The sequence below is a fragment of the Mesoplodon bidens genome (genome assembly GCF_964165515.1).
Source record: "Mesoplodon bidens genome assembly, chromosome: 19".
NCBI classification, from domain to species: domain Eukaryota; kingdom Metazoa; phylum Chordata; class Mammalia; order Artiodactyla; family Ziphiidae; genus Mesoplodon; species Mesoplodon bidens.
Genome location: NC_138179.1, coordinates 21,827,211 through 21,852,754, shown reverse-complemented (window position 1 = coordinate 21,852,754; position 25,544 = coordinate 21,827,211). Strand labels below are relative to the sequence as shown.

At 50.8% G+C, this 25,544-nt stretch overlaps 1 protein-coding gene across 1 annotated transcript in view; it reads right to left on the bottom strand.

Annotated features, from left to right (window-relative positions):
- Positions 1-109: 109 nt before the first annotated feature.
- The window catches only part of DNAH2 (dynein axonemal heavy chain 2), an 89,302-nt gene continuing 63,867 nt past the window's right edge, over positions 110-25,544 (bottom strand). Inside the window, exons 60-87 of the mRNA XM_081220076.1 lie at positions 24,574-24,784; positions 24,247-24,363; positions 23,935-24,076; positions 23,087-23,256; positions 22,834-22,950; positions 14,844-15,008; positions 14,021-14,146; positions 13,734-13,882; positions 13,594-13,660; positions 13,309-13,459; positions 12,908-13,056; positions 12,588-12,721; positions 12,287-12,431; positions 12,006-12,205; positions 10,407-10,533; positions 8,726-8,912; positions 8,354-8,502; positions 8,044-8,227; positions 7,615-7,805; positions 3,214-3,405; positions 2,859-3,043; positions 2,415-2,643; positions 2,179-2,330; positions 1,942-2,056; positions 1,274-1,450; positions 1,102-1,176; positions 778-928; positions 110-632 (exon numbers count right to left, since the gene is read on the bottom strand). Coding sequence (XP_081076202.1) covers positions 478-632; positions 778-928; positions 1,102-1,176; positions 1,274-1,450; positions 1,942-2,056; positions 2,179-2,330; positions 2,415-2,643; positions 2,859-3,043; positions 3,214-3,405; positions 7,615-7,805; positions 8,044-8,227; positions 8,354-8,502; positions 8,726-8,912; positions 10,407-10,533; positions 12,006-12,205; positions 12,287-12,431; positions 12,588-12,721; positions 12,908-13,056; positions 13,309-13,459; positions 13,594-13,660; positions 13,734-13,882; positions 14,021-14,146; positions 14,844-15,008; positions 22,834-22,950; positions 23,087-23,256; positions 23,935-24,076; positions 24,247-24,363; positions 24,574-24,784 — 4,312 coding nt within the window. The 3' untranslated portion in view covers positions 110-477. The remainder of the gene's footprint in view (positions 633-777; positions 929-1,101; positions 1,177-1,273; positions 1,451-1,941; positions 2,057-2,178; positions 2,331-2,414; positions 2,644-2,858; positions 3,044-3,213; positions 3,406-7,614; positions 7,806-8,043; positions 8,228-8,353; positions 8,503-8,725; positions 8,913-10,406; positions 10,534-12,005; positions 12,206-12,286; positions 12,432-12,587; positions 12,722-12,907; positions 13,057-13,308; positions 13,460-13,593; positions 13,661-13,733; positions 13,883-14,020; positions 14,147-14,843; positions 15,009-22,833; positions 22,951-23,086; positions 23,257-23,934; positions 24,077-24,246; positions 24,364-24,573; positions 24,785-25,544) is intronic.

The window sequence follows — 25,544 nt, the reverse complement described above, 5'->3', positions numbered from 1 at the left end:
CCCTATTCCGTTTGGATCACGCGCCCTTCCAAAGTAAGCCCCGCCCCACTCGCTCAAGTCCTGCCCAGAGATTTAGCCACATCTTCTTTAGGCCCCACGGCCCTGCCCATTCGTTCAAGGCCACGCCTCCCCTCCCTCTCAAGACCTCCCACTTCCCTTGCTCTTTTCCCGGTCCAGTAGCTACTCTTAGGAGCTCTCATCCTCCGTAAGACCTGGGCTTCCTCCTTTCCCAACCCCCCAGCATCCCATTGAGAGACTTAAGGCTTGTGGTTGTGGGTGTTTTAATGCACTGAGCTCCAATACAGTTCTCCCACCTTTATGGCTAGCACAACCGGATATTACCAGGGCCCCCTCAGACGACAAATTCAATCAAGGTCAAGGCCAGAGTGAGGTCCAGCGTCTGTCCGAGGTGCATTATCAGTCTTGGCTTTTAGAGTCCTCGACCCTCCCTCAAGCGGTGAAGAAGGGGAGGTCCTCTCAGTTATCCAGGCTCATGAGTAGAGCAGTGCCCCTCTTGATCCAGTGATCAGATGTCATGGTCCCAGAGCGGAGGTCGATGCCAATGACAAACGATGCGCGGTCTGAGCTGCCTGCCCGATTGGGATAGTAATAACAGGGACAGGAGTACATGCCTTCGGGGAAGGAGAAGAGAAAGAGTCAGACCCTGGAGCCTCTGGCAGAGCAGGGCAGGAGCAAGTGTGGGGGAGGGGTGGCGCAGAGACTGGGTTAGGATCCAAACTAGGGATGGAGCAGGCAAGCTTGAGGGCCCTGTCCCACCCTTGGCACTCTTCTTGCGGCTCTCTGTAGGCCGGAAGTGGATCGTGGGCATGAGGCAGACAAGCTGCATGGGCTCTGCCTCCACCAAGCAGGAGTTCTTCCGGTCCCAGCCAGCACCCTCCAGGTATAGGCCCCGAACCCAGACACCATCCTGGGGAGACATGGGGGCAGGTTGGGGGGAAATCTAGACCCTCAGTTGCCAGCACCCCTGTCCTGCCACCTCTCCTCCCCTCCCAACCAACTGTTTCCCACCTTTGCTCCCAGCACCCTCCTCCTCCACCAGAACCCCCTCTGCTCAGAACCCCGAGCACATCTGGCTCCCACCTTGGGTGGATACACTAGGTTGCTGTCGTCCACAGTGGAAACAATAAACTCCCAAGAGAGGCTGTCCACTGAAATCTGGGGATTGAAGGTGAGAAGAAGGGAGGACTCCCAAAGAGGAGAGCAGATATATATCCCCAGCAACCGTCCCCATCACACTTTCCACATCGCTCACATTGTTTTGGCGAGCTGAAGACTGCAGGACAGCAGTGAGGAAGCCGGTGGGAAAGGTAAAGCCAGACAGCCAGAAGATCACAGGAGGCCGTGCACGGCTGGCCCACAGCTCAAACTGTTCCACACGCATGGCCAAGTCCCGGGTCCATGAAGCCAATGGCTTTTGTGAGGGATATGCCTGGAGGAGGAGAAGGCAGTGCGTGTTTATTCATTCACTTAGTCATGCATTCAAATCCTTGTTTCAAAACTTGGAGCAGCTATAAGAAGAATATATGCTGTCAGCCCCTGTTCCCCAACCATAGTTCGGCACAGCTCTCCAAAAGCCAACTCCCAGGAGAGAAGCATAAAATGACAACTATTAACAATAGCACCAGTAATATTAACAAGTTACCATTAATGAAGCACCTTCAAGCATTGTGCACAGTACAGGGAATCCTTGAAACATCCTTGGAGAGGCTAGGAACTTACCCTGAGTAAGTTTCTAACTAAATAACTTTTCAAAGTCAGTCAGTAAAGAGCAGAGTCAGATTTCAACCTTGAATGTGTCTGGCCCCAAAGCCCAGGCTCACTGCTTTTTGCTATATGCTTCCTTAAAACCAGGAGGTCGCTGGCCCAGGGGTGAAAGGAGAGTTCATTGTTGGATTAGGATCAACAGTAATGTAATCTTGCCTTTCCCCAGAGCGGAGGGACATGGGCATCAAAGATGCAACTGAAAACCTCTTCCAGGCTTGTAGACATGACGATGAGGCCCTGGATGCCTTTTTCTAGGTCTGTCAGTGAGAACCTGAACAGGGTAAGGTGGAGGGTTAGGGACGGGGTGGGCCTGGGAGAGCCATCATACGCAGGGAGTGAAGGCCTTTCCTCGTGCTCCCTCACCACGTTCCACAGAACCGCCCTCCATCTTACAGGATGGTCTCCAAAAGCTTGTTGTATCTCTGAATCTCCTGAAGAAGCACCACATTGAGTGGGGAGGGGTCCATAGCCAGCAGTTTTCGGGTCCCTTCATAGTCGATCATTTCAGGGATCTTCTGTTTCACATCAGCAGCCAACTCAAGGACCTGCCGAGGCAGGAGCTCTGAGCTCTGAGTGCAGGCCCCTCTTCCTCATTGCTTTCCCTCCCCCAGGTGTCTGTCTGTCCTTACCTTCTCTTCCCGGCTCTGGTCTCCGGCCCTGGTGGGTGTAATCTGGGGTTGCAGGGAAAGCAGAGTCTCAAAAAGAGTGTGTGCCTCAGTGATCTGGGAGGCCACATCTGCATTAGGGTGCTGGCCAAAGGTCTCGGGGGGGTCCATGCCAGGCAACATGCTAATGTACTCCTTGTATGAGGCCAGGCTCCCATCCTTGGGGATGAAATAGGTCTCCAATACTGACAACCTGGGGAGCCACCGCATAATTATCACTGTGTCGTGGGGACTCTGGGGCTCCCATGCCAGGCTAAGACCCCATTCATCCAGCTCCCTGCTCTTGCTCCACCCCCCGCCCCACAACCCCACAAAGCCTGCTTCTCCCATCTCACATTGTCTCCTCACACACTTCCCCTACCCCCAGTGCTGCCAGCTGCCCCCACCCCATTCAGCACCCCCCCTCACCTGTAGGAGGGGCTTGATAGAGCCTGCTCACAGAAGTAGTCGTTGATGTAGGTGGTGAGCAGGCGCCGGTCCCAGTCATCCGTGACGTGTCCGCCATAGTTGACACCAGCGATGAGGTACTTGAGCGCATCCCAGGGCGTCTCCTCGTACTCGTCCAGGTAGAGGCTCAGCAAGTTCTCTGACACCTGTGTGTGGCCCCAGCCCGAGCCCCCAGCCCCACACACAGTTATGGCAGGAACACTTCCAGGGGTGCTTTAACACAGGCTTCCTGTCAGTGGCTATTCCTGCTGGGCAGCCATGGGGCAGGAAGTGTAAGGAGACAGGACTGGGATGAGGGACCCTGGTTAGCACAAACCTCAAAGTCGGAGTCATTGAAGCCACAGATGATGTTCCAGCCAAGTTGCAGGAACTTTCTGCGTTCAAGTAACACAGAGTGGAAGAAGCACAGTGAAAACAGCAGCTTCTTATACTTGGAGGGTTTAGAGCAGCGGGAAAACTGTGGTTCTGTCATCAGTTGATAAAGACGGGTCATGTTGGCCTTTAGGCCCTGGAGACAATGAAGTACAGAGGTGGGATGACATGCATCTTGCTTGGCCCTGCCCCTAGCACCGTCGTGTACAGCTGTGGAGGTTGCACACTGCACAAGGGCACTGGCTGAAGGGATGAGTGGAGGCTGAAATCCAGCCCTTGAGCTGCATGCCAGGATGTGCACTCATTCACGGGGCTGCGTGCCTTTCTCTAATTCACACACAGGCACTGTACGGACTAGTGGCAGCCACAGCCCTGTCTTCTTGTCTCCGCGCCCCCCCCCCGCCTTTTGATCCCCTCAACCACAATGTTCTCAGTGGTGGGTAGGCCAACTCAATTTGGGAGTGCCAGAAAATATGAACAGAAACATTAACGTGAACTACTGATGAACAAAAATGTACACAACTATGGGCAAAGGGTCAGTTGATAGTGTCTCATCAAGGAGGAATGTTCTGTGTGATTGGATTTATCAGGCTTCATGAACAGGTTGGGATTTGGCCTAAGTCTTACAAATGGGAAGGATGTGACGAGGCTGAGAGGAGGGGCTTAGTTTCCCAGAGATGGGAAGAATTGAAGAAATAAAGGCACAAAGGGGAGATAAAGTGAGAAGAGAAGTCTAACTGAAATCAAGTGCAAGTGCTCAGGTGGGGAAAGAATGGCCATGAGCAGATGGAGTGCAATAAGAAGGGCAGTTTGAGCCATTTGGACCTGATTCACCAGGTATCCTGGAGCCATTTCTGTCTTAAGTAGGACAGTGATACACTGAAAGAGTATTTTAAGAAGACTCATATATGATGGACAGAATGGAGCAGGGAGAAAACAGAAGTAAGAACATTGGATAGACCAATAACAAAAAGAAAATATAATTTAAAAAATACCATTTATAACATCATCAAATTATGTAAAATACCATGAAACCACCGAGTCCTAACCACTGGACCACTGGGGAATTCCCTTTACACATCTTTATAGAGAAACGTACAAAACTTTACTGAAATAAAGAATAGGGACTTCCCTGGTGGTGCAGTGGTTTAGAATCCACCTGCCAATGCAGGGGACACGGGTTCAGTCCCCGGTCCGGGAAGATCCCACATGCTGCGGAGCAACTAAGCCGGCGCGCCACAACTACTGAAGCCCGCATGCTGCAACTGCTGAAGCTTGCGCGCGTAAAGCCTGTGCTCCGCAACAAGAGAAGCCACTGCAATGAGAAGCCCGTGCAACACAAGGAAGAGTAGCCCCCGCTCACCGCAACTAGAGAAAGCCCATGAGCAGCAACAAAGACCCAACACAGCCAAAAAATAAAAAAATAAATAAATGGAGAGACCTACTATACTCATGGATTGGGAGGCTCAATATCCTAAAGACGATGATTTCCCCCAAATTGATCAATAGAATTTTTCTGGTGAAAACTTGACAAGCTAGTTCCAAAATTTATGTTGGAGAATAAAAGGTCAGGAATAGCCTGGAGAAGGACATTGGTGAGGGGACTTGCCTTCCCAGCTATCAAGAATTATTATAGGGCTATATAGTAATTAAGACAGTGTACATTGACCCCAGGATAAACAAGTTGACCAGTGAACAGAATAAAGGGCCCAGAAACCTATCTGTATATATATGACATGATTGGGACATTTAACAAAATTGGAATATATAATACATTTAGATTAAAAGAGTGTATCAATGGACTGAAGTTGGCAACTGTGCTTGCAATTATATAAGAAAACATTCTTATTCTTAGGACTGAGCCCCTTACACTGATATACACTGAAGTATGTAGCAGTAAAGGACCAGGATACATGCAATGAATTCTCAAATGTTTCAGAAGAAGTGTGAGTGAGGAGAGAGCGAAAAACAGAAAGAGATCAAATGATAAGGCAAGTGGGACAAAATGTTAACAACAGATGAATTTGGGTAACATACATGTGAGGGTTCTTTGTACTATTATTCTTACAACTTTTCTGTAAGTTTAAAATTATTTCCAAATAAAATATTTTTAAAATATTGGCCTCTTTGTCAGCTTCCAAAAGAAATCTGGTTGCACCAACTATACCCTGAACGTCCTACTTTCTCTGAAGGTTTGGTGGATCGCAGGAAGGTTCTGCATCACCAGCAAGCAGCATTTCACAGAAGGCTGTCCTGGGCTGAGCTAGAACAAGGCCCTCTCCTTTGGTGACCCAACCACGGCGGAGCCATCCTCTCTGATTCCTCTCTCCTCCTGGGTTTTGCTCCAATTCATCATTGCCTCCATGCTCACTGCTTATCATGCCGACCTAAAGAGCACCTACCTCAGGGCCAACACATCTCTACCCATCACAGAGGGTGGGGCTCAGCCAACAGAGGGCCCACGGGCTACCAGGGCACACACCTCTCTTAGAAGGCAATAAGAAAGGCTCTTAAAAAATGAACTAAAAAAAAAAAGTTCTGTTTCTTTGGCAACACATTTCTGGACTGTTTGACATTTTTAAATGGGGGTACAGAATACTTTTGTTGGCAGAAAAGAATAAAAATCAACTTAAACATATATTTTATTTTATTTTATTTTTTGCGTTACGCGGGCCTCTCACTGCTGTGGCCCCTCCCATTGAGGAGCACAGGCTCCGGACGCGCAGGCTCAGCGGCCATGGCTCACAGGCCCACCGCTCCGCGGCATGTGGGATCTTCCCAGACCAGGGCACGAACCCGCGTCCGCTGCGTTGGCAGGCGGACTCCCAACCACTGCGCCACCAGGGAAGCCCTAAACATATATTTTAAAAAGTTAGTGGCACCATTAACAAAAATGGGATGAGGAGCTAATCTACGCAGAGGATGACTTGTTTTGAGAGCATGGGATTTATGGTGCTGGTGTGCCGAAAAGAAATGCCTCGTAACCAGATGGAATTCAGGCCCTGCAGTGAGTTTGATACTGGAGCCAGAGATGGGGATTGGGGTTGAAATCAGGAAGAGGACAATTTCTCCATCAACTTGTGAAAGGAGGAAATGTAGAATGAGGACAGGACAGGAGGAGAAAGAAACACAGAAGGAATAAATAATGTGGCAAGAAACAGAGGGGGGACCAGGAATGTGTGTCAGGGAAACAAGGGAGAGGGAGAGTCAACTATGCCAGCTGCCTCCAGGTGGTCAAAAAGGATTTAATGATGAAAGACATCCACACACCTGTGCATTCAAACGGTCCTCGTTTATTGAGCACCTACTACATGCGCGTCCCTATGTTAGTCACAGGATGAGCAAAACGGTGAAGGGGAAAAAAAGACATGGCCTCTGCCCTCTTCTTGGAGCTTACAGTCTAGAGAAGAAGTCAGGCATCAACCAGAATCACACTAATACGTGTAAAATTCCCCACAGTGGGAAGACCAGAGGGAGTGGTGAAGGTTTTAGGAGTGTTACCTAGACATGGAGGTCAGAGTCTTCCTGAGAAAGTGCTGGTGGGGCTGAGACCTGAAGGGGCAAAGGAGGGGACGGGGAGGAAAGCAGGGAGGGCAGCACATGCAAAAGCCCCAAGCAGGAGAATACAGGGTCTATCAAGGAAGAAGAACAAAGCGATTTAAAAATCAACGGTGTAGGTAGAGCAAAGAGAGTGAAGGGGAGAGCGGCGACCGACAAAGCTGGGGAGGCACCCGCTGGGGCACACAGGCCATGTGAATAGGGTTTTGATCTTGATTAAAAGCAATGAAAAGTGACTAAAATAGTTTTAAGTAGGAGGTAAGTGGGTTGGATGCAGCAACATGATCAGATTTTAAATCTGCAATTCACTGATTGCATTCAATGGTGACCTTGTAATATTGGAGATAAAATGTTCAATAGAGTTGGAGGGAAGGAAGGAGAAAGGCCGGGAAGTGACATCAGGGTAAGAATGTAAGGAAATGTCGGGAGGAGGAAGGGTCTGAAGGGTCCAAGCGCTAGTTATATACACTTTCTTTGCCTCTGTTTCCTATCTGTAAAATGGGGGTGATAGTACTTACCTGATAGGTGTGTGTGTGTTAAATGGATTAATAAATGTAAAGCATTTAGAACAATGCCTGGCACATAATAACACTCAAGAGATGTTAGCTATTACTATTATGTTCTAAGAGTTTGGCACACAGAAGAGGGAAAGGAGGTGAAATTTTTTAGAGGACAGTAGAATCAAAAAAAGCCGCGTTGTTGTTAAGGTTAAACCCTCTCCCTGAGGCCTGGAAGAGGAAAGGTAGGCCAGATGGCACGGTCGCTGCTGGCTGTCGGTTGCCCATACCTTTGGCGGCTCTGTGGTCATCTTGATGCTGGCCTGCAAGATCGAGATAGGGAAGTCTGGGTGGGGGCTGGAGCTGAGCCAGAGGCGGAAGGAAGGGTGTGGATCCTCCACCTGCAGCTGTTCCACCAGTTTGTCCAGGGTAGGCATCCACGACAGCGACAGGTGGCAGTTGGCCAGAAACACCCAATGTCCTGCAAGGAGATGCTGGATGCAGTGGGAACCATTCCCTATGCCCCACCTGTCCCCCCACTTTCCACCTGATTGTGTGTGTGGTGGCTGGGAGAGATGGGGTCCAAATTCTCAGGTGCCACCCCTGGAGCCTTCTGGAGAAGTGGGAGCTGCAGTTACAGCAGGGCGAAGGAGGTGGGAGGCGGTGGGCAGTCGGGCCAGGGACACAGATGGGGGCAGAAGAACAGGGTGGACACTGACCCTGAACCACACCCTCTCGGAGGAGCCGAGCCGCGATGGGGGCCTGGCCCTGGCCCAGAGACAGGGCATGGAAGCGCTGGGCCATGCCTGTGTGCTCTGCCAGCTGGAGCAGGGCACTGGTGGGGTCCACGCCGGGGGACAGGATAAATATGAGTGGGGTCCGCGGGGCTGAGTCTTCCAACACCTGCTGGCAGCACAGGGCGTGGGCTCAGGCAGAAGGCCGGGTGAGGCAGTGGGACAGAGACTGAGGAAATGCGGGCGGCCGACTGGGACAGGGAGAGGGAGGCGGGAAGGAAACCAAGCCACTGACCAACTTCATGTTTAGCACAGGCGGCTCAATGAAGCGGGAGCCAAGGTTGGAGACGATAAAGGAGGTTACGCAGAACGCCACGCGGTCCTGGCGCAGGGAGCGAACGATCAGCATCCGTTGCATTTCATTGCAGGCGTTCTCCCACTCACCTGGGGGTGAGTAATCGTGGGGAGAGTGAGTAATCGTGGGGAGAGTGAGTCGGGAAGAGCGGGGCATGTAAACAAAGGGGCACCTGCAGGAACGCTGGGTCAGGAGGCAGGTGCGCTGAGGGAACTTGGGAGAGAGAGGGGAGGAATTAGAGAGGGAAGAGCGGGCACGCGGCTGAACGAGGGCAGGATAGAGGCAGGAGAGGGAGGCCTGGCGCCCAGGCACCTGGCAACATAGCCTTCTCCGGGGTGGCACTGGTGTACCACAGGTGCCAGTCACGAGGATACTGTTCAAAGGAGTTCATGAGCCCGTGGAAGTTGGTCAGCTTGTCCAGCTCTGTGATGTTATCCCAGTAGACGTCTGCGAGCCAGCTGGTACAGGGGTTATCCATTTGGCCCTCGCGATCCAGGACCTGGTGGGGAGGGTGGCGAGAGAGGAGCAAACGATTGATCGGGAGCACCCCAAAAGAAGCATTATCTCTTTTTTCAAGGTGGAAAAGCCATGATGAGTATTTCATGAAAAATGAAGAAATAAATACAGGAATCTGAGGTGGATCGGAATCCACCTTTATTGGGGAAATAAGTGGGGCGGCGGGGGTGGGGGTGGGGGCTAGGTCTCTGAGATGCTGTGCAGAGATGCCACAGTCCGAAGTTAGGAAGCGGGCGCCCTCTGGTGGTTGCCTGGCAATAATGCCTCCTACCTGAATGATTTCAATTGCAGCCTCACCTTTGAGAGAAGCACAAACTGTTCACTCACTCATTTACCCTTTTTAATAAATATTTGTTGTTCACCAACTATGTGTTTTAAGCACCTGGGACACACCACTGAACAAAACAGACAAACACCTCTGCCCTTGAGGAGCTTATTTTCCAACATGAGACAGTGGATACTGAACCAAAAACATCACAAGTAAATTATCTAGTACAATAAAGGTGGCAGTGCCATGGAAAAAGAGAATAGGTTGAGGAGGATAAGGCAGATTGGAAGTGCTGGGGGGTAGTCTGAAATACTAAATAAGAGAGTCAAGGAAATCTCAGTGAGGTGAGATTTAAATCAAGACTTGAAGGAGGGGAGGGGGAACAATTTTCTGGCAGAAGGAACAGCGAGTGCAAAGGCCCTGGGGTGGGATATGCCTGCGACAAGAGGAGGCCCGTGCAGCTGGAGTGGACAGTGTGGAGCTGAGCAGCGGGGGATAACATCAGTGATGGGGCATCCATTTTCAAAGAATCTCTCTGGTCGCTGTGTTGAGAGACTAGGGGTGGCAGAGGCTCTTGCTAAAATCCAGATGAGAGGTGAAGTGAGGGTGGCAAAAGGAACGAAACTGTTGACCAAGGAGGGTGTGCTGACGGCTCAGGGAACCGTGGTATGGTTGGCAGCTTTAAGGGCCCGCCTGAGGTGTACGGTCATGGATTTAAAGTGAGTCCAGTCGGTGTGGGCATGTTTTTCTCCAGCCAAGCTCAGCTGCATGGGGCACACTGGGACAGAGGGGGAAGGAGAGTTGGATCTTACCAGAGCGGTAGCTTCAGCGAGCAAATGCCACACCGTGCCGGGGGTGAGGGGGGGCGGTGTGCAAAGGGGCTGAGGGTGTTGACAAGGGAGAAAGGGTAATGGTGGCCACGAAATTAGGCTGGGGAAGGAGTGGCCTGAGAGGCAGTGAAAGAGTGGCCAGCTCATACCAACCAGCTGGTCGCAGGTAAGGGGCCCAAAGCCCCGCCTGTAACTCGGGCAAGGAGGCACAAGGCAAGTCACCCCCCGGGCCCCCCCAGGAGTTTGTCAGGCGCCTGCTCCTGCCAGCGTTCCTCTGGGCACGCGCACTCGCTGGAGCCTCGGGCCTTACCCTCTGGGTCTGGAGTCCATTCCCAGCCTTGTCCGCCCCACCCTCGGATGTGTCCTGCACTCCACTCACCACGCCCCCGCGCAGAAAGAAGTTGTATTCATCCATGTTGAGTTTGCCGGAAGTCTCCAGGATTTTGGCACACATATGAAAACTGAACAGCAGCTTGTGGCGCTCGAAAAGGGTGCGGCAGGTGTACCTGGGAGGAGACAGGGGATGGGGGTGCGGGAGGTAGGGTACTCAGCATGAATGCTTCCTCAGAGAGGACCAGACCATCACAGAGCCCTACACAGAAGGAGGGCCTTACTCAGCTTCGAGTCCAAACCTCCTGTAAACAGCCAAGCATTCGGGGCACTAGAGAGAGGACGTGGTTTTCCCAGAGTTTCCTCAACAATGACTGGACCCCTGCTATGTGCCAGGTACTCTGCCAGGTCCTGAAGACACAAAGATGAACAAGCACGGTCTCTGTGCTGGAGGAAGTCAGGTAGAGTGGGGAGGACAGGCGAGAGGCCATTGGCTACCATAGGATGTGATGAGTCCTATACAAGGGTGGCAGCCCCCGCCCTGCCTGGAGCGGAGCTGCCTGGAGGTACTACCGAGTTACCGAGTGATGCGGCAGAGAGGAGAGGGGAGGACGCCAGGGAGAGCTCAGAGCACAAGCGAAGCAGGCAGTGGGGGTGGGAAAACCATGGGGTGCAGGGCAGTCAGCGGTGCTCAGGCATCCAGCCGTAAGGAGGGGAAAGGTGAGGCTGGGAGGCAGGTGGTGGCCAAGGCACGGAGGACTTTGTGGCCATTGGACACAAAACCACCACCAAAGAGTGTAAGCCGGGAGTGGCATGGCCAGATTTCTGTGTTTGAAAGGCTCACGCTGGCGCCTGCAGGAGGACAGGTTAGAGAGGGATAGACTTGGAGGCAGAAGGACCTGTTGGGAGCCCATCGGGGAATTCAGAAAGAAAGATCACGGCGGCCTCCACTGAAGTGCAGTCATGGCACTGGGGAGACTCGGGTGGGGTGGGGGAACAGTTTGCAGAAAGAATCATGAGCAAAACCTGGTGATTGATCTGAGGGGTGAGGAACAGCAAAGGGTCAGGAACATCTCTTGGCTTCTGGCTTGGGTGCCTGGGAGGCGGGTGTTGGTGCCACTCAGGGGTGTGGCCCCGAAGAAAGAGGGAAGATAACGAGTTTGATGTGAAACAAGCTGAACTTGAAGGGTCTGTGGGAAGTCCAGGCAGAGGGGTCAGGAACCTCGCTACTCAAAGGGCGAGCCACAGACCAACAGCCGCAGCTTCACCTGGAGCTTGTTAGAAATGCAGGCTCCCAGGCCCCAGCCCAGACCTACTGAATCTGAGTCTGCATTTTAACACGATTCCCAGTGCGTCGTGGGCACATGAACCGCTTGAGAAGTGCTGGTATAGGAGACAGTTCTACACACAAGGCTAATGCTCAAGGGAGACCTGAAGAGAAGATACACTGGAACAGGGACTAGTCAGCCCGTGGATGATGGTTAGACCCCTACCGCGGACGCCACCCAGGGGAAGTGTATGGAGAGAGGGGCAGGGGGACAGGAGCGGTGGCATGGGGCAGCACGAAGGCACAAGTAGCAAAAGGGGTCGGCGTAGAGCCACTGGGCCTCCCACGGAGCTCCTGCGGCACGCGGGCAGGCGCGCAGACCTGTAGACGGCGTAGGTGTGGTACTCGTTCAGGTAGTCGATGCGGTCCTGCAGCTTGTTGCTGCGATGGCTCTTGTCGATGCTGAGGATGAAGAGGCTGATATAGGCGTCCAGCGAGAACTGGTACATGGGGTCGATGCGGCCCATGTCGCTGAGCACGAAGAACAGCACCGAGGCCCGCTGGGCGCACGGGCGGTAAGCCTGCGGAGGGGGCGGAGTCAGGGCCGGAGGGGCGGGGGCTCGGGCAAGGAGGGGGTTGGGTCGGAGGGCGCAGGGGCTCACCTCGCGGGCCAGGTCGATGTTCATCTCCGTGGTTTCGCTGGTCTCCAGCTGCTCTGTCACCTCCGTGGCGGTTATCTTGGAGGTCCGCAGCGTGTTCACCAGCTGCACGTCGTCCAGCAGGGAGCCTGTGGCCTCGTTCAGCAGCCTGGAGGGAAGCCAAGAGGCACGTGGATGGAGAGGCTTTAGGGGTACTGGGCTGGGGTGAGGGGGTGGGGAGACCCCCCCCCATCAGCCCCCTGGGGCTGTAGTCCGGCCTGCGAGCAGACCAGCGGGCCGCGGGTGGGGGGAGGCAAGGTCTCACCGAAGGATCTCGTCCTCCAGCTCCTCGAGCTGCCTCTTGCCAGCGGCGATTTTGACGACCAGTGAGTCCTTCTGCTCCTCCAGCTCCGGCCGCTCCTTTCGGACCACGACGCCCAGCAGCTGAGCCTCCAGGCCCTGGGATCACCAGGACTCGTGGTGAGAATCCCACTGCAGTGACCTTTACCCGTTTGACCCCTTTACCTCTCTCACGCCCCGCATCCGCAGCTGCCCGACACAATCTTAGCCTTTTCGCAATCCTGCCGGACTCTACAGCCCTTCCGGGTTCACCCTCGCTCAGTCTAGGCATCAGCCCCCACCCACCTGTTCTTTGACAGCAAAGTTGACAATGGTGGTCTTGGCTGAGGTCTCTGGGCTGTAGTGGGGGTTGGAGAGCTTGGTGGTGATGTAGAATCGGAAACTGGTATTGTATTCCACCTCCTTATCTCCGATGCGCATCAGCAGCCGACCACCTGCACCCACAGGAGGGTCAAGGGCAAGGACGCCACGTGACCAGGTGTGGGCTGACCCGTTGTTCCCCAACTGGAATCCAGTAGCCGTGACTCCGCCTGCCCTAATGTCCCCAGCCCAGGGCTGTCTGAATACAGGGACAGGTAAGTAGAGGACAGAGCCAAAGACCCAGCCCTTTCTTCCCCTGTGTCCGACTCAGCTGGGCTCTAGGATTTGTCCTCCAGACCAACCCCACAATAAGCCTGGGCCCTCACCAGTTCGAGCTACAGATTTGTTGAGCACAGGGTTGAGTGTGGGGTCCAGATATTCCTGCACGTTCTGGAGCAGTACTGGGTGTCCAAACTGGATGGCCTTTTCTAGGACTTGAAGGTAATCGCTCATCTGCAGATCGATGATCTGTAGGCCCTAGAGAGCAAGGAAAAAGATGCAAGAAATGCTGCAGGATACAAGGGGGGGTAATGGCCTGAGGGAAGGACCTCAGGAAGAGTCAGGCTTGGGAAGAGAACCTAAGGGGACAAATCAGTCCCCCAGCCTTATACCTGACTTCCTTCCATGTTCTTGATCCATTTCAGGGCCTGGGCCTGAGGATCAATCATCAGTGCCCACCTGAAGGAGGAAGCGTGAGTCAGAAGACAGGCTCTGCCCTTACTCCGCCTCGTGCTCCCAGCAGCATCCTTACCTGTTGCCACGGGTGACAATGATGCCATTCTCGGTGGAGAAGACATCCGAGGGCAACCCTTGGATGTTCCAGTCCCGAACTTTGGTAGGATTGGACAGGAATTTATCAAAGGTGAAGTGGGGTGAGCAAGGAACTTGCAGCTCCGAGATCTGGGTGAGAAGAGCCCCAAGCTTCAGCCTGGAGATCTGAGCCCAGCACCCCTGCCCCTTCCCGACATCTCTGTTACTCCCAAAGGCCACAATCTCAGAGCCCATGAGCTCACTCATCACGCCTAAGCCCTGTCTCACCTTCCTGATCCAGATTTGGTTGACGATCTCATCCCGGTAGTTGGTCAGGAAGGGTCCCATGTAGGACAGGAAGGCAGCTGCCAGGAGACAGTCTCCCACCAGGTAGCCCAGATCCCCCTCCAGGCCCTGGAGGACAGCAGGGGAGGTGTAAGGTGTAAGGCCTGGGCCCCCAGCCTGGAGACACCTGGACTGCTCTGAAGGCACTCTCCTCTGGACACTATCCAGATCAGAGAGAGTCTTTGCCTCTCCTAGACCCTTGTACCCTGAGAACTCTAACCTACTCTCACAACTTTTGAGTTCCCCATCTTTTTCTCCCTTTTCTTCATATTAGGGCCACGCTGTGCGGCTTACAGGAATCTCAGTTCCCCAACCAGAGATCGAAGCCAGGCCATGGCAGTGATAGTGCCGGACCCTAACCACTTGGCCACCAGGGAACTCCCTTGAGTTCCCCATCTTTAACAGCAATGTTTATTTCTTATGATAAGGCCTAACCCTCTTGTGAAGCCAGGAGCTCACCGAGGGTAGAGACGAGATGCCCCAGGTCAGTTTCAATCAGGCCAGTGGGCTATGTCAAGGGTCCTCGTGTGTGCTTTCCAGCCCTACCTAAACACAGAAGCAGATCCCTCATGGTACAAAAAGTCTCTCCTTCTACTATTCTCACCAAATGTGAGGAGGTGGAGGGGAAGAACTCCCATGCCCCATTCTTGGATGTCCCTACACCGAAGTATCCCCATTTCCCCCACCTGTCCCTCAACCTAAACGGGACGGGAGCTCTTGGCACTGGTGGGCAGGGAAGGACAGCCAGGTGGTACAATGATCTCACCTTCACCGTCTCCTCCCATCGGGCCTTCTCGCCAGCCAACCCAGACACCAGCATCCCGGCTCGTTCCAGCTTCACCTCCATCTCCTCAGACTTCTTGCGAAGCTCCTCCTTCTGTGCCAGCTTCTCATCGTACTGTTTCTTCAGCATCTCCAGTTTCTCAGCCACCTGGGAGGGATCAGAGTACAGGGATCAAACATGGGGCTTGAGGCCAGATTGTCCTGGCTTCGGATCACCAGTCTGCCGGGTTGTGGGAAAATGAACCTCGGGGAAAATGATCTCTTTGAGCCTGCTTCCTCACGTGCAAAATAAGAACAATCAACATCTGCCCTGCAGGGTTGTTGTGAGGAGAAAAACAAGATCAAATATGTGTGATAAGTTGCGTTTTCTTTCCCATCCCTCCACCACCCTTTCCTTGAGCCTGGAAACTACTTGGTAAAGGACTCAATGCTGAGTAGGAGACAGACCTCTCGTAGCATAGTGATAAAGCACACAGGATGTGTTGGCAAGAGAGGACCAGATAGCACAGAAATAACGGCCACTCCGTGCCAGAGGCCACACCTAAGGTGAGACCCTGAGAGAGGAAGAAGGATTTAGAATGAACCCAGGAGCTGTTGGAGGGAGGAAGAGGGAGTCCATTCAGGAAAAAGGCCCAGGTCTGAGGTCCCACCGAAGATGGGACCTGGGAAGAGCCTTACCTCTTAGAGAAGCCTCCCTCACCTTGACTCATTGCCACCCTGGGGGCTCTGCTGAGGTTGGAATATATCACTCAAATCTTTTTTTTTTTTTTTTTCTTTTTGGCCGTGCCGTGTGGCTTGTAGTATCTTAGTTCCCGGACCAGGGACTGGACCCCTTCCCGGACCAGGGACTGAACCCGTGCCCTTAGCAGTGAAAGCACAGAGTCCTACCCACTGGACTGCCAGGGAACTCCTTATCACTCAAATCCGAAGTCTAGAACTGACTGTGTGGTGATTGTTTTGTAATGTTTAGAAATAGCGAATCGCCATGTTGTGCACCTGCAACTAACATAGTGTTGTAGGTCAATTATACTTCAAACAAACAAACATAAAAAAGAAATCAGATTTGTGATTACCAAAGGCAAAGATGGGGGTGGGGGAGGGGAATTGGATGAGGCAGTCAAAAGGTACACACTTCCCGTTATAAACTAAATAAGTATTAGGGATGTAATGAACATGATTAATATAATTACACTACTGTATGTTGTATAGGAAAGTTGTTAAGAGAGCAAATCCTGAGTTCTTGTCACAAGGAAAAAGTTTTTCTTTTTCTTTTCTTTTGCCTCTATATGAAATGATGATGTTCACTAAACTTATTGTGATCATTATTTCATGATGTATGTAAGTTAAATCAATGTGCTGCACACCTTAAACTTATACAGTGCTGTATGTCAATTATATCTCAATAAAACTGGAAGGAAAAAAAAAAGAACTGAGTCTTTTCCAGGACCCGCTCTGTGTGCCTGACTGGCGAACAGTAATCGTGTCTGTGAACACACCGTGTCACCTGTTCTCTTCATGAAGAGGAACGGGGGGGCTGGCCTTACACTAAGTGCCTGCCACACAGTGTGCACACGATAAACGTTAGTTCTCTTTCCTGCTGCATCCCCACTGGGAGAGGCAGTCTGCAGCAGTGCAAAGAGTGCTCAGATCATTGCCCCACTTTACCGAGTGATGGCTGTAAGGATAAATGTGGGTTGTAGCACAACGCCTACTGTGTAGTAAGCAAGCAGGACCTGGGCTCAGCTATCGAGGTTGACCTCCCAGAACTTGGGAATGGGAAAGGTAGCTCTCCAAGGAATATTTTTTAAGGCAAAGTGGAGATTCAAAATGTCACCCTTGAGTGACAGGACGGCCTATAGGTCAAGCCTTGGTAGGAATCTGTTGGAAGGCATTAGCATCTAAAGAAAGAAGGTGTCACTCAGTGATCAGCTGGGCCACTTGGAGGCTGGGGACCTACAGGGAAATGTAGGTCCCCTTGCACACGCATGTTGGGTTATCTGGCAGGCTCTACCGCGTGACCCCTGTCATCAGGTTCACGCGACCACCTCCCTGCGCTGAGGCCATGCTCATCAGCAACACTCTGATTATAATTTGGCTTCCCATGGAGACTGGTCTCTGGGGAGGCAGCCAGCCCACATGACGGATCTATATTTCATTATTTATTTTGCGTGTGGTGTTGTCTTCACTGTTTTTATTTTTCACGTAGGAAATATATGCACAAGATTAAAAACCTAAATAATATAATAAAAGGGATTATAATGAAAAGCAACAGTCCTCTAGCCCACTTTTCCTACTCAGTCCCATCCTTCAGTAGCAAATTATTTTTCAACCATTCCTCTTTTTATTTCTTCTGGTAATTACTTCCATATCTCTGACTATTACACTTATGCCGCTACTATACACATATATATACATACACACAGTTTTTAAATTTTTGCAGTTTTAATCTTTTTTAAATTAAAATTATTATGAAACATTTCAAACCTAGAAAAAAGACTAATATAAGCAATACCTATATACCCATCACCTAGATTTAACAGCTGTTAACATTTTGCTATATTTATTCCATCAACTTGTTTTTTGCCAAAGTATCTTAAGTTGCAAACTCATGACATTTCAACCTTAAATACCTCATAAGGCATCTCTTTTTTTAAAAAGGACATAATCATAGCATCATTATCACACCTAACATCATCTTTATCTTTTTTTGAAAATAACTTTTCCCATTTATGTCTTTTTTTTACACTACTGAAATTTTATTTTATTTTTCAAGAAACAGGATTTTAGAATAATTTCTTTTGCTGTGTAATACAGTTTTTATATTGTATAATGTTTTCTCTTTTTTTTTAACATTTTTATTGAGGTAGCATTTTGAATAGTGAATATGTTTCACATGAATCAACATTCTGAAGGAACGAAAACGTATAGAGTGAAGGGTCCATCTTCCTCCTACTCCAGCCCCCAGGCCCCAGCCCCAGCCTGAGAGAGAACCACTGTTGCCAGTTTCTTTTCTTTTCTTTTTTTAATTTATTTGTGGCTGTGCTGGGTCTTCGTTGCCGCACGTGGGCTTTCTCTAGTTGCGGTGAGCGGGGGCTACTCTTCTTTGCGGTGCGTGGGCTTCTCATTGCGGTGGCTTCTCTTGTTGCAGAGCACGGGCTCTAGGCGTGCAGGTTTAGCACGCGGCATGTGGGATATTCCCGGACCAGGGATCGAACCTGTGTCCCCTGAGTTGGCAGGCGGGTTCTTAACCACTGCGCCACCATGGAAGCCCTATCACCAGTTTCTAGTGTAGGTTTCCAGACAGAGTCCATCAATAGTAAAGAAAATGTAAGCACCGCGAGGGCAGCATCATGTTCACCACTGAATCCTTAGACCTAGGGTAGTGCCCAGCACACAATAAATATTTCTTGAATGGATGAATTTTTTTCAAAAAGATAAACAGTAACGTTCAATAGCACTGTTTTGTACTTTACTATTTTTTCTATATAAATTTATTTATTTGTTTATTTTTTGGCTGCGTTGGGTCTTCGTTGCGGTGTGCAGGCTTCTCATTGCGGTGGCTTCTCTTACTGCGGAGCACAGGCTCTAGGCACGCGGGCTTTGGTAGTTGTGGCTTGCTGGCTCAGTAGTTGTGGCTCGCGGGCCTAGTTGCTCCGCGGCATGGGGGGGTCTTCCCAGACCAGGGCTCAAACTCGTGTTTCCTGCATTGGCAGGCAGATACTTAACCACTGTGCCACCAGGGAAGTCCCTGTACTTTACTATATTTTACTTGTCTCCAAATCAGTTCTTGTCAAGCTGCCTCATTCTTTTTAACAGCTGCAAATAATTTTGCATGTGGTGGAACCATAATTTATATAACAAGTCTCCTGCTGATGGACGTTTGTGTCTTCCCAACATTTTCTATTATAATGATGCTGTAATGAATCTCCTCCATGTACTTGCATAAGCACATCTTGACGCTGCTATTTCTTTTCTATTTTGTTTACTTTGTGAATAAGTAACTTAAAAATTCAAGAGGCATAAATAAGAGCATGAAAAATCTTCCTCCCAGCCCTGTTCTCTAGCTACCCAGCTTCCTTCTCAAGGTAGCCAATGTGACCTGTTTCTTGAATATCCTTCCAGTGCATCCTCTACGGATACTACAAGTATATTCTATACAGCTGTTTCCTGGTTTATCAACGTTAGACTATTTCTATGGACTCTATGCTGTGATAGATGAAGATCTGATTCCCTTATACCTCCATACCACCAACCCTTTCTCTCTACTCCTAATAGTTTTCTCTTTCCTACTGGCTACCTTTATAATGTTAAATAACACGTTTTTTGTTTCTTTGTTTTCTACAGCTCCTCCAAGCATGTGGACTCTTAATTCCCCGACCAGGGATCTAACCTGTGCCCCCGGCAGTGGAAGCGCGGAGTCCTAACCACTGGACCTCCAGGGAAGTCCAAACATGTTAAAACTGCATTCTATTTTATCTACTGCAAAAGCATTGCCCTGTCTTTCCCTCAGCCCCTAGTGGACCTGTGTCCACTTCCCAACTTTTTAGGCTGTACGTCCTTTTTTTTTTTTTTTTTTTTTTTTTTGCGGTACGAGGGCCTCTCACTGTTGTGGCCTCTCCCATTGCAGAGCACAGGCTCCGGACGCGCAGGCTCAGCGGCCATGGCTCACGGGCCCAGCCGCTCCGCGGCATGTGGGATCTTCCTGGACCGGGGCACGAACCCGTGTCCCCTGCATCGGCAGGCGGACTCTCAACCACTGCGCCACCAGGGAAGCCCAGTACGTCCTATTTTTATATCGTCGAGGTTGACAACATTCCCATTCAGAGGCCACCCTCAGTCTTCTGTGCTCTGTCTCTAGATTGATTATAAAGGTCAAATGCCAATAAACAGTGTCGATGTCATTGTGACCCGGGTTGGTGCCCAGTGTGAACCAGGTGGCTGGCTGTGAGCTCGTGGCTGAGACACATTCTGACAAGTCACTGTGTGCTGAGCTGGTTGTTAAATACTTCTTGTATTGTCCCTGATTATGTGTGTTCTCTTTCAGAAATTCTTACGGGTTGGATCGTGTCTCTTCTCTCTCTCTCACGTTGTCTGTTTCTGGTTTGGGGTTTTATATTATAGTCCATGACGCTGTCCTCCTACCCTTCCACCCAATGTCATGCTTTGATCGTTTTAAAATTTCCCAGAATTCTTTCTTTTTCTCTGTTTGGACTTTCATCATCCTATTTTTGTTCTATGGATGTCATTTCTTCCTTAATCACTCTGTCTGATGATACCAATTAGACTAGGTCTGCTTTTTCAAGTTTTCTCTGTAACCTGAATTTTCTCTGGGTTTATTTTTTCCTCTGGGGTCGTGTCTTGTTACGTTTTTTTGTTTTGGTCATTCCCTTGTGTGTTGGAAGACTTCCTCCAGGACTTTTTCTCACCCCTTCTCCAGAGGAGGTGGTGACTGATCGGACTGGTAAAATTGGGAAGAATAAACAGGGAATGCTCGACTGAGCTCAGGCCCTTTCCTTTTAGGGGTGAGCACAAGTCCCACTCTGGCCCCCCAGCAATGCCCAAGACCAGGTAAGTCTGTCTGAAGATGGGGTCCCTACTAGGGGGGCTGCTAGTTCACAGACATCAGCCACATCCTTCAAGTTAGCCTTTAAAGGTGGTATTTTGGCCAAATGCCTTTTGTATTATTTCTCAATTTGTTTAGAACTTGGGTATAGAAGAAGGCTGCTAGTTCTCAGATCCGTTCAAGAGTATACATATTTGCAGACCAGAAAACACACCACAAGGTCTTTGGCGGGGCTGGGGGTTTCCTGGGCAGACAGCAGGGTGTGGACAGGTGTTTCGACCTAGGTGACCTGCAGAGGCCGGCATTAAGCCCAGTGGGCTTCTACACTTGTGTGGTTGGCTTTTAACCCCTATGGCCTGAGTGAAAGTCTTTTTTTTTAAATTTATTTTAATTTATTTATTATTTTTGGCTGCCTTCGGTCTTCGTTGCTGCACACAGGCTTTCTCTAGTTGCAGCGAGCGGGGCTACTCTTTGTTGCGGTGCACGGGCTTCTCATTGCGGTGGCTTCTCTTGCTGCGGAGCACGGGCTCTAGGGCACACAGGTTTCCGTACTTGCAGCATATGGGCTCAGCAGTTGTGGCTCACGGGCTGTAGAGCGCAGGATCAGTAGTTGTGGCACATGGGCTTAGTTGCTCCGCGGCATGTGGGATCTTCCCGGACCAGGGCTCGAACCCTTGTCCCCTGCATTGGCAGGCAGATTCTTAACCACTGCACCACCAGGGAAGCCTCTGAGTGAAAGTCTTTAAGCCAACCCTGTAATATTCTGACCTTGGCAGATGGCTGCAGCTTTTTCCATGGGTGAGTGGCTATTTCTATAGAGGCAGGATGTTTGAAGGAGGGCAACTTCTAGGAAACTGGACTTGGGCAGAGGAAATATGTAGTCTGCAAGGGTGGCCTTAATTAAGAGTATTGCAGTGGGCTTCCCTGGTGGCGCAGTGGTTAAGAATCCGCCTGCCAATGCAGGGGACAAGGGTTCGAGCCCTGGTCTGGGAAGATCCCACATGCCGCGGAGCAAATAAGCCCGTGCGCCACAACTACTGAGCCTGCACTCTAGAGCCCGTGAGCCACAACTACTGAAGCCCGCGCGCCTAGAGCCTGTGCTCCACAACAAGAGAAGCCACCGCGATGAGAAGCCCGTGCACCCCAATGAAGAGTAGCCTGCGCACCCCAGTGAAGAGTAGCCCCCGCTCTCCGCAACTAGAAAAAGCCCACGCACAGCAACGAAGACCCAACGCAGCCAAAAATAAATAAATTAATTTATTTTAAAAAAAAGATAGCATCAACCAAGTTAGAGGGTAAGTGAAGATGAAAAACTTGGAAGCAATGAATCTGTCTTTCCAAAAGGAAAATGGTTAAATAAATGATGGTCTACCAAAAAAAAAAAAAAAAAAGACTTCCTTGGTGGTCCAGTGGTTAAGACTCCGCACTTCCACCGCAGGGGGCACAGGTTCAAACCCGGGTCAGGGAACTAAGATCCTGCAAGCTGCGTGGCACGGCCATTTAAAAAAAGAAAAATGATGGTCTAGCTATCTACTGGCATAACATGCAGCGGTAAAAAGAAAGCAGGAACTCTTTATACACTGATATAGAACAATCTTCGAGATATAAGTCAGTAATATAGGAAGGTGCAGAACAGTGTGTGTAAGTAACGTAAAAAAAAAAGAAAAGAAATTTTGCTGAAACAATAATTTGTAACATGGGTTGCTTTCAAGCGAGCAGAGCTGGTGGCTAGAGAGTAGAAGGTGGGAGAGAGGATTCTCACTGGACATGCTTTTGTACTTTTTCAATTTCAAACCATGTGGATGTATTTATATTACCTATAAAATCAGTGATAGAAAATTAAATGATAGACTGGAAGAATTTTGAACTCTTGATAATAACATATTCTGCCTGGTTAGGGAGTTACTCGTGCATATATCTTGTAGGAAATCACCTTCCGGATTGTCTAGCCCACTCACAGGAAATACCCCTCTCTACCTCCAGACGACCCCATCCCCTCCCCAGGCTCCAAAGCCCTCACATTCCTCCAGGTCCAAGCAGCAGTGTGACACCTTTGTCCCACCCCCCTGGCAAAGACACATTTGCTGCACAGATTTCATCGGCTACTGGCTCAGGGTCCCTCTCCAAAGGGCCCCCAACGAAGGATGGCAGACATTGCCGGCTCCCCGGTCCGTCTTGGGAAGGGCTCCTTGGGGACAGTGCCCCTGTGCGTTTGTAACCCTCTCAGTCAGCTTAGCTTTCTGAGCCAGAGGCAGACTGTCTGAACAAGGCACAGACGGGGAGGCAGACAGGACTGTAAGGGAGAGGGGAGTAGAATTTGACAGGGAAAAATAAACAGTCAGGAAGCATCCCTCGGAAATCTGGGAGAGGGACCACCTCGGAAAACGGAAAACGCGGGTGTGAGGCTCACCTCACGCAGCTTCTCCTGGGCCTCAGCCAGGGCCTCTTGCTTCTCCTGAAGCTGGGCCAGCGCAGTGTTCATGCGGATCCGCTTGGGCTCCACCACCCGGTACAGCCGCCCGTACAGCTGCGGGGAGACAGCAGGCACCCTCTTACCCGCCACCCACTCACCTGCCCGTGATCCTTCCTTCCCACTTGGGTCTTCCATCCCCCCTCCTCCTGGGCTGGCCTCACTGCTCCCCTCCCCACCGGCCACCGCTTACCTCCATGGCGCGAACCCACATGCAGAGGGACTTGGCAGCCAGCGACACGTGGCCGATGATGTCAGGCTGGAAGTCCGGCTGGGCGCAGTAGGCCCCGATCTTCTTCAGGACCTTATCTGAGATACTGTCCTTATCAAAGTTGATCAGTGACTTGATGAAGTTCTGTTCCCCTGTGGGATGAAGGTAGGGGGCCTCAGCCGGAGGGCCCAACCCCCCTCCTCATCCAGGCCACATGCTTCCTGGGCTCAGTTCCCAAGGCCAGCGTATCTGCCCTCATCCCGAGCTCCTTCCGCTGACCTTGCTCCCTTCCCTAGACCCTCGAAGCTCCCAGGGCCTCCACGACTTCTGCAGCCTCAACTCCCATCACTTACCTTCAACACTCTCAGCCCGACTGCCCCCCACACCACTCTTCCTATATACCCTGCACCTTCTTCTAGGGCAGGGCCACCAAACTACAGCTTACAGGCTACATTCTACCACCAGAACTCAGAGCAGGAAAACTATCACACGAATAAAACGGAAAGACTCTTGTTATCCCTTTTCTGATTCTTGTGTTTTTGGAGGATGGGCGAGCGAAGACATTCCTGTCTGTGATATATTCCTATAATTCCTATAGCTTTATGAAAAAAAAATTTTTTTTGCTTAAATTAAGATGAGTCATTTTCTGTTACCTACAACCAAAGAAACCTGACTGACATTTATGCCTTCTCTTCCTTACTAGGCTCTGTGCTTTGAGGGTTGGTACAATGCATCCTTCATCTCTGTCTCTCTGAGTGCCTGACACCCAGCAGATGATTAGGGAACGCTGGGTGGACTCACGTTAATTACCTTCGGGATCCCTGGCTTACCTAGCTGCTTCTTGGCCTCTGCCCAGGTGGGCTCGTTGCCTCGGAGAATCATAACTGCCTGCAGCACCATCTCCACTTGGGCAGGGGGCCGTCCATAAGACTTGATCTCTCCTATATCCTTCTTGTTCAGAGACTCCAGGGCCTGGGAAAAGGGATTAACTTGGGAACAAGAGTCAACTCAGGTGGCAAGACAGCTTCCTTTATGGAGATAGGACCCAGCTGAAGTTCCCCTCTTCTTCCCTACTTCCCCAGGGACTTTGAGAACAAAGAAGGCCGGCCCCGCCCGCTTCCCGAGCCCTCCCACCCCGATACCCGCATGGCCTCTTCCAGGGCTGGCAATGCCTCTTCTAGATCCTTCTGGGCATTGTCAGCCAGTGCCTGGCACTTGACTTCCTCAATCGCAATCTTCTCACTATTGGCTGTGACAGCCTACAGATGAAAAGAAAACGAGGGTATTGACTTCACCTTGAGCCAAAGTGGCGGTGACGGTGTTGGTGGTAAGAGGAAGAGAAAGCTAAAGAAAACATGAGGAGTGCAACTCCCATTCCCTGCCCTGTAACCAGTGGAGACTGGGAAGCCCCTGCCCGGTGGGCGCGGGGAGTAGGGGGCACGGTGGGCAGGGGAAGTGGGCGGGGGCACCTTCTGCTGCTCATCCGCTTCCCGCTTCTGCTGCACGATGATGACCAGGTACTCCTCGCACTGTTTCTGGAACTCAGCCACCTTTTTCTTGGCATCCTCCAGCTCCAAAGACATCACTTCCACCTTTTCCCTAGTTTCATCGATCTTAAACAACCCTGTCCGCAGCTTATTGGCTTGGTCCAGCAGCTCCTGCCGCTTCTCTGCCAGCAAGCTAGGGGACAGGGTAGGATCAGTGCCTCAGGAGCCAGGGCGCCCAGAAAGGAGAGGCCCATTTAGTCTCTTCCTTCCCAGAGCGGCTCTGGTCCCTGTCTTCCTGCCCGTTGCCACCAACACCATCCTAGTCAGATTTTTATCATTTCCTGCCTGGATCATTGCCAACAGCCTCCCAACCGGTCTTCCTGCTTCCAGACTCTCCTGCCTCTGATTTATTCTACACAACGCTGTCAGAATCAGCTTGCCTGCTACTGTTTTTATCACACCACTTCCCTACTTGAGACTCTTCCCCACTGTGCAGCAGACAGGGGGGCTGCAGTGAACCAGAAAACACAAACTTCTCTCAAGGGGGTGGCCATCTCTGGGCTCCAACCTGTTTTTTTTCCATTTGAGAATGAATGTGGGCTCAGTATTGCCACAATTTCTGATGCTTCAAGACAGACTGGAAATCTGGAGTTTTCTAAGGCTCCCCAAGTTTTAAATGTTGGCAACTCACTCAAAAATGAGTTTTAACATTGTACAGCCGAAGAAAAATGTCTATGCAAGATTGTTTTCTGGATTAAGTAAGAATATGCGTGTAAAGAGCTTAACACAGTGACTGGGAAACCCTAACCAGGATGTTAGCCTGTGTACCCAGGGACGTCAAGGACTTTATTTTGTTAACTGGCATATCTATTACAAGCATCTAAACTAGTGCCTGGCACAGAGTAGGTGCTCAAAAATATATTTTAAATGAATGAATTAATGTTGGCTATCCT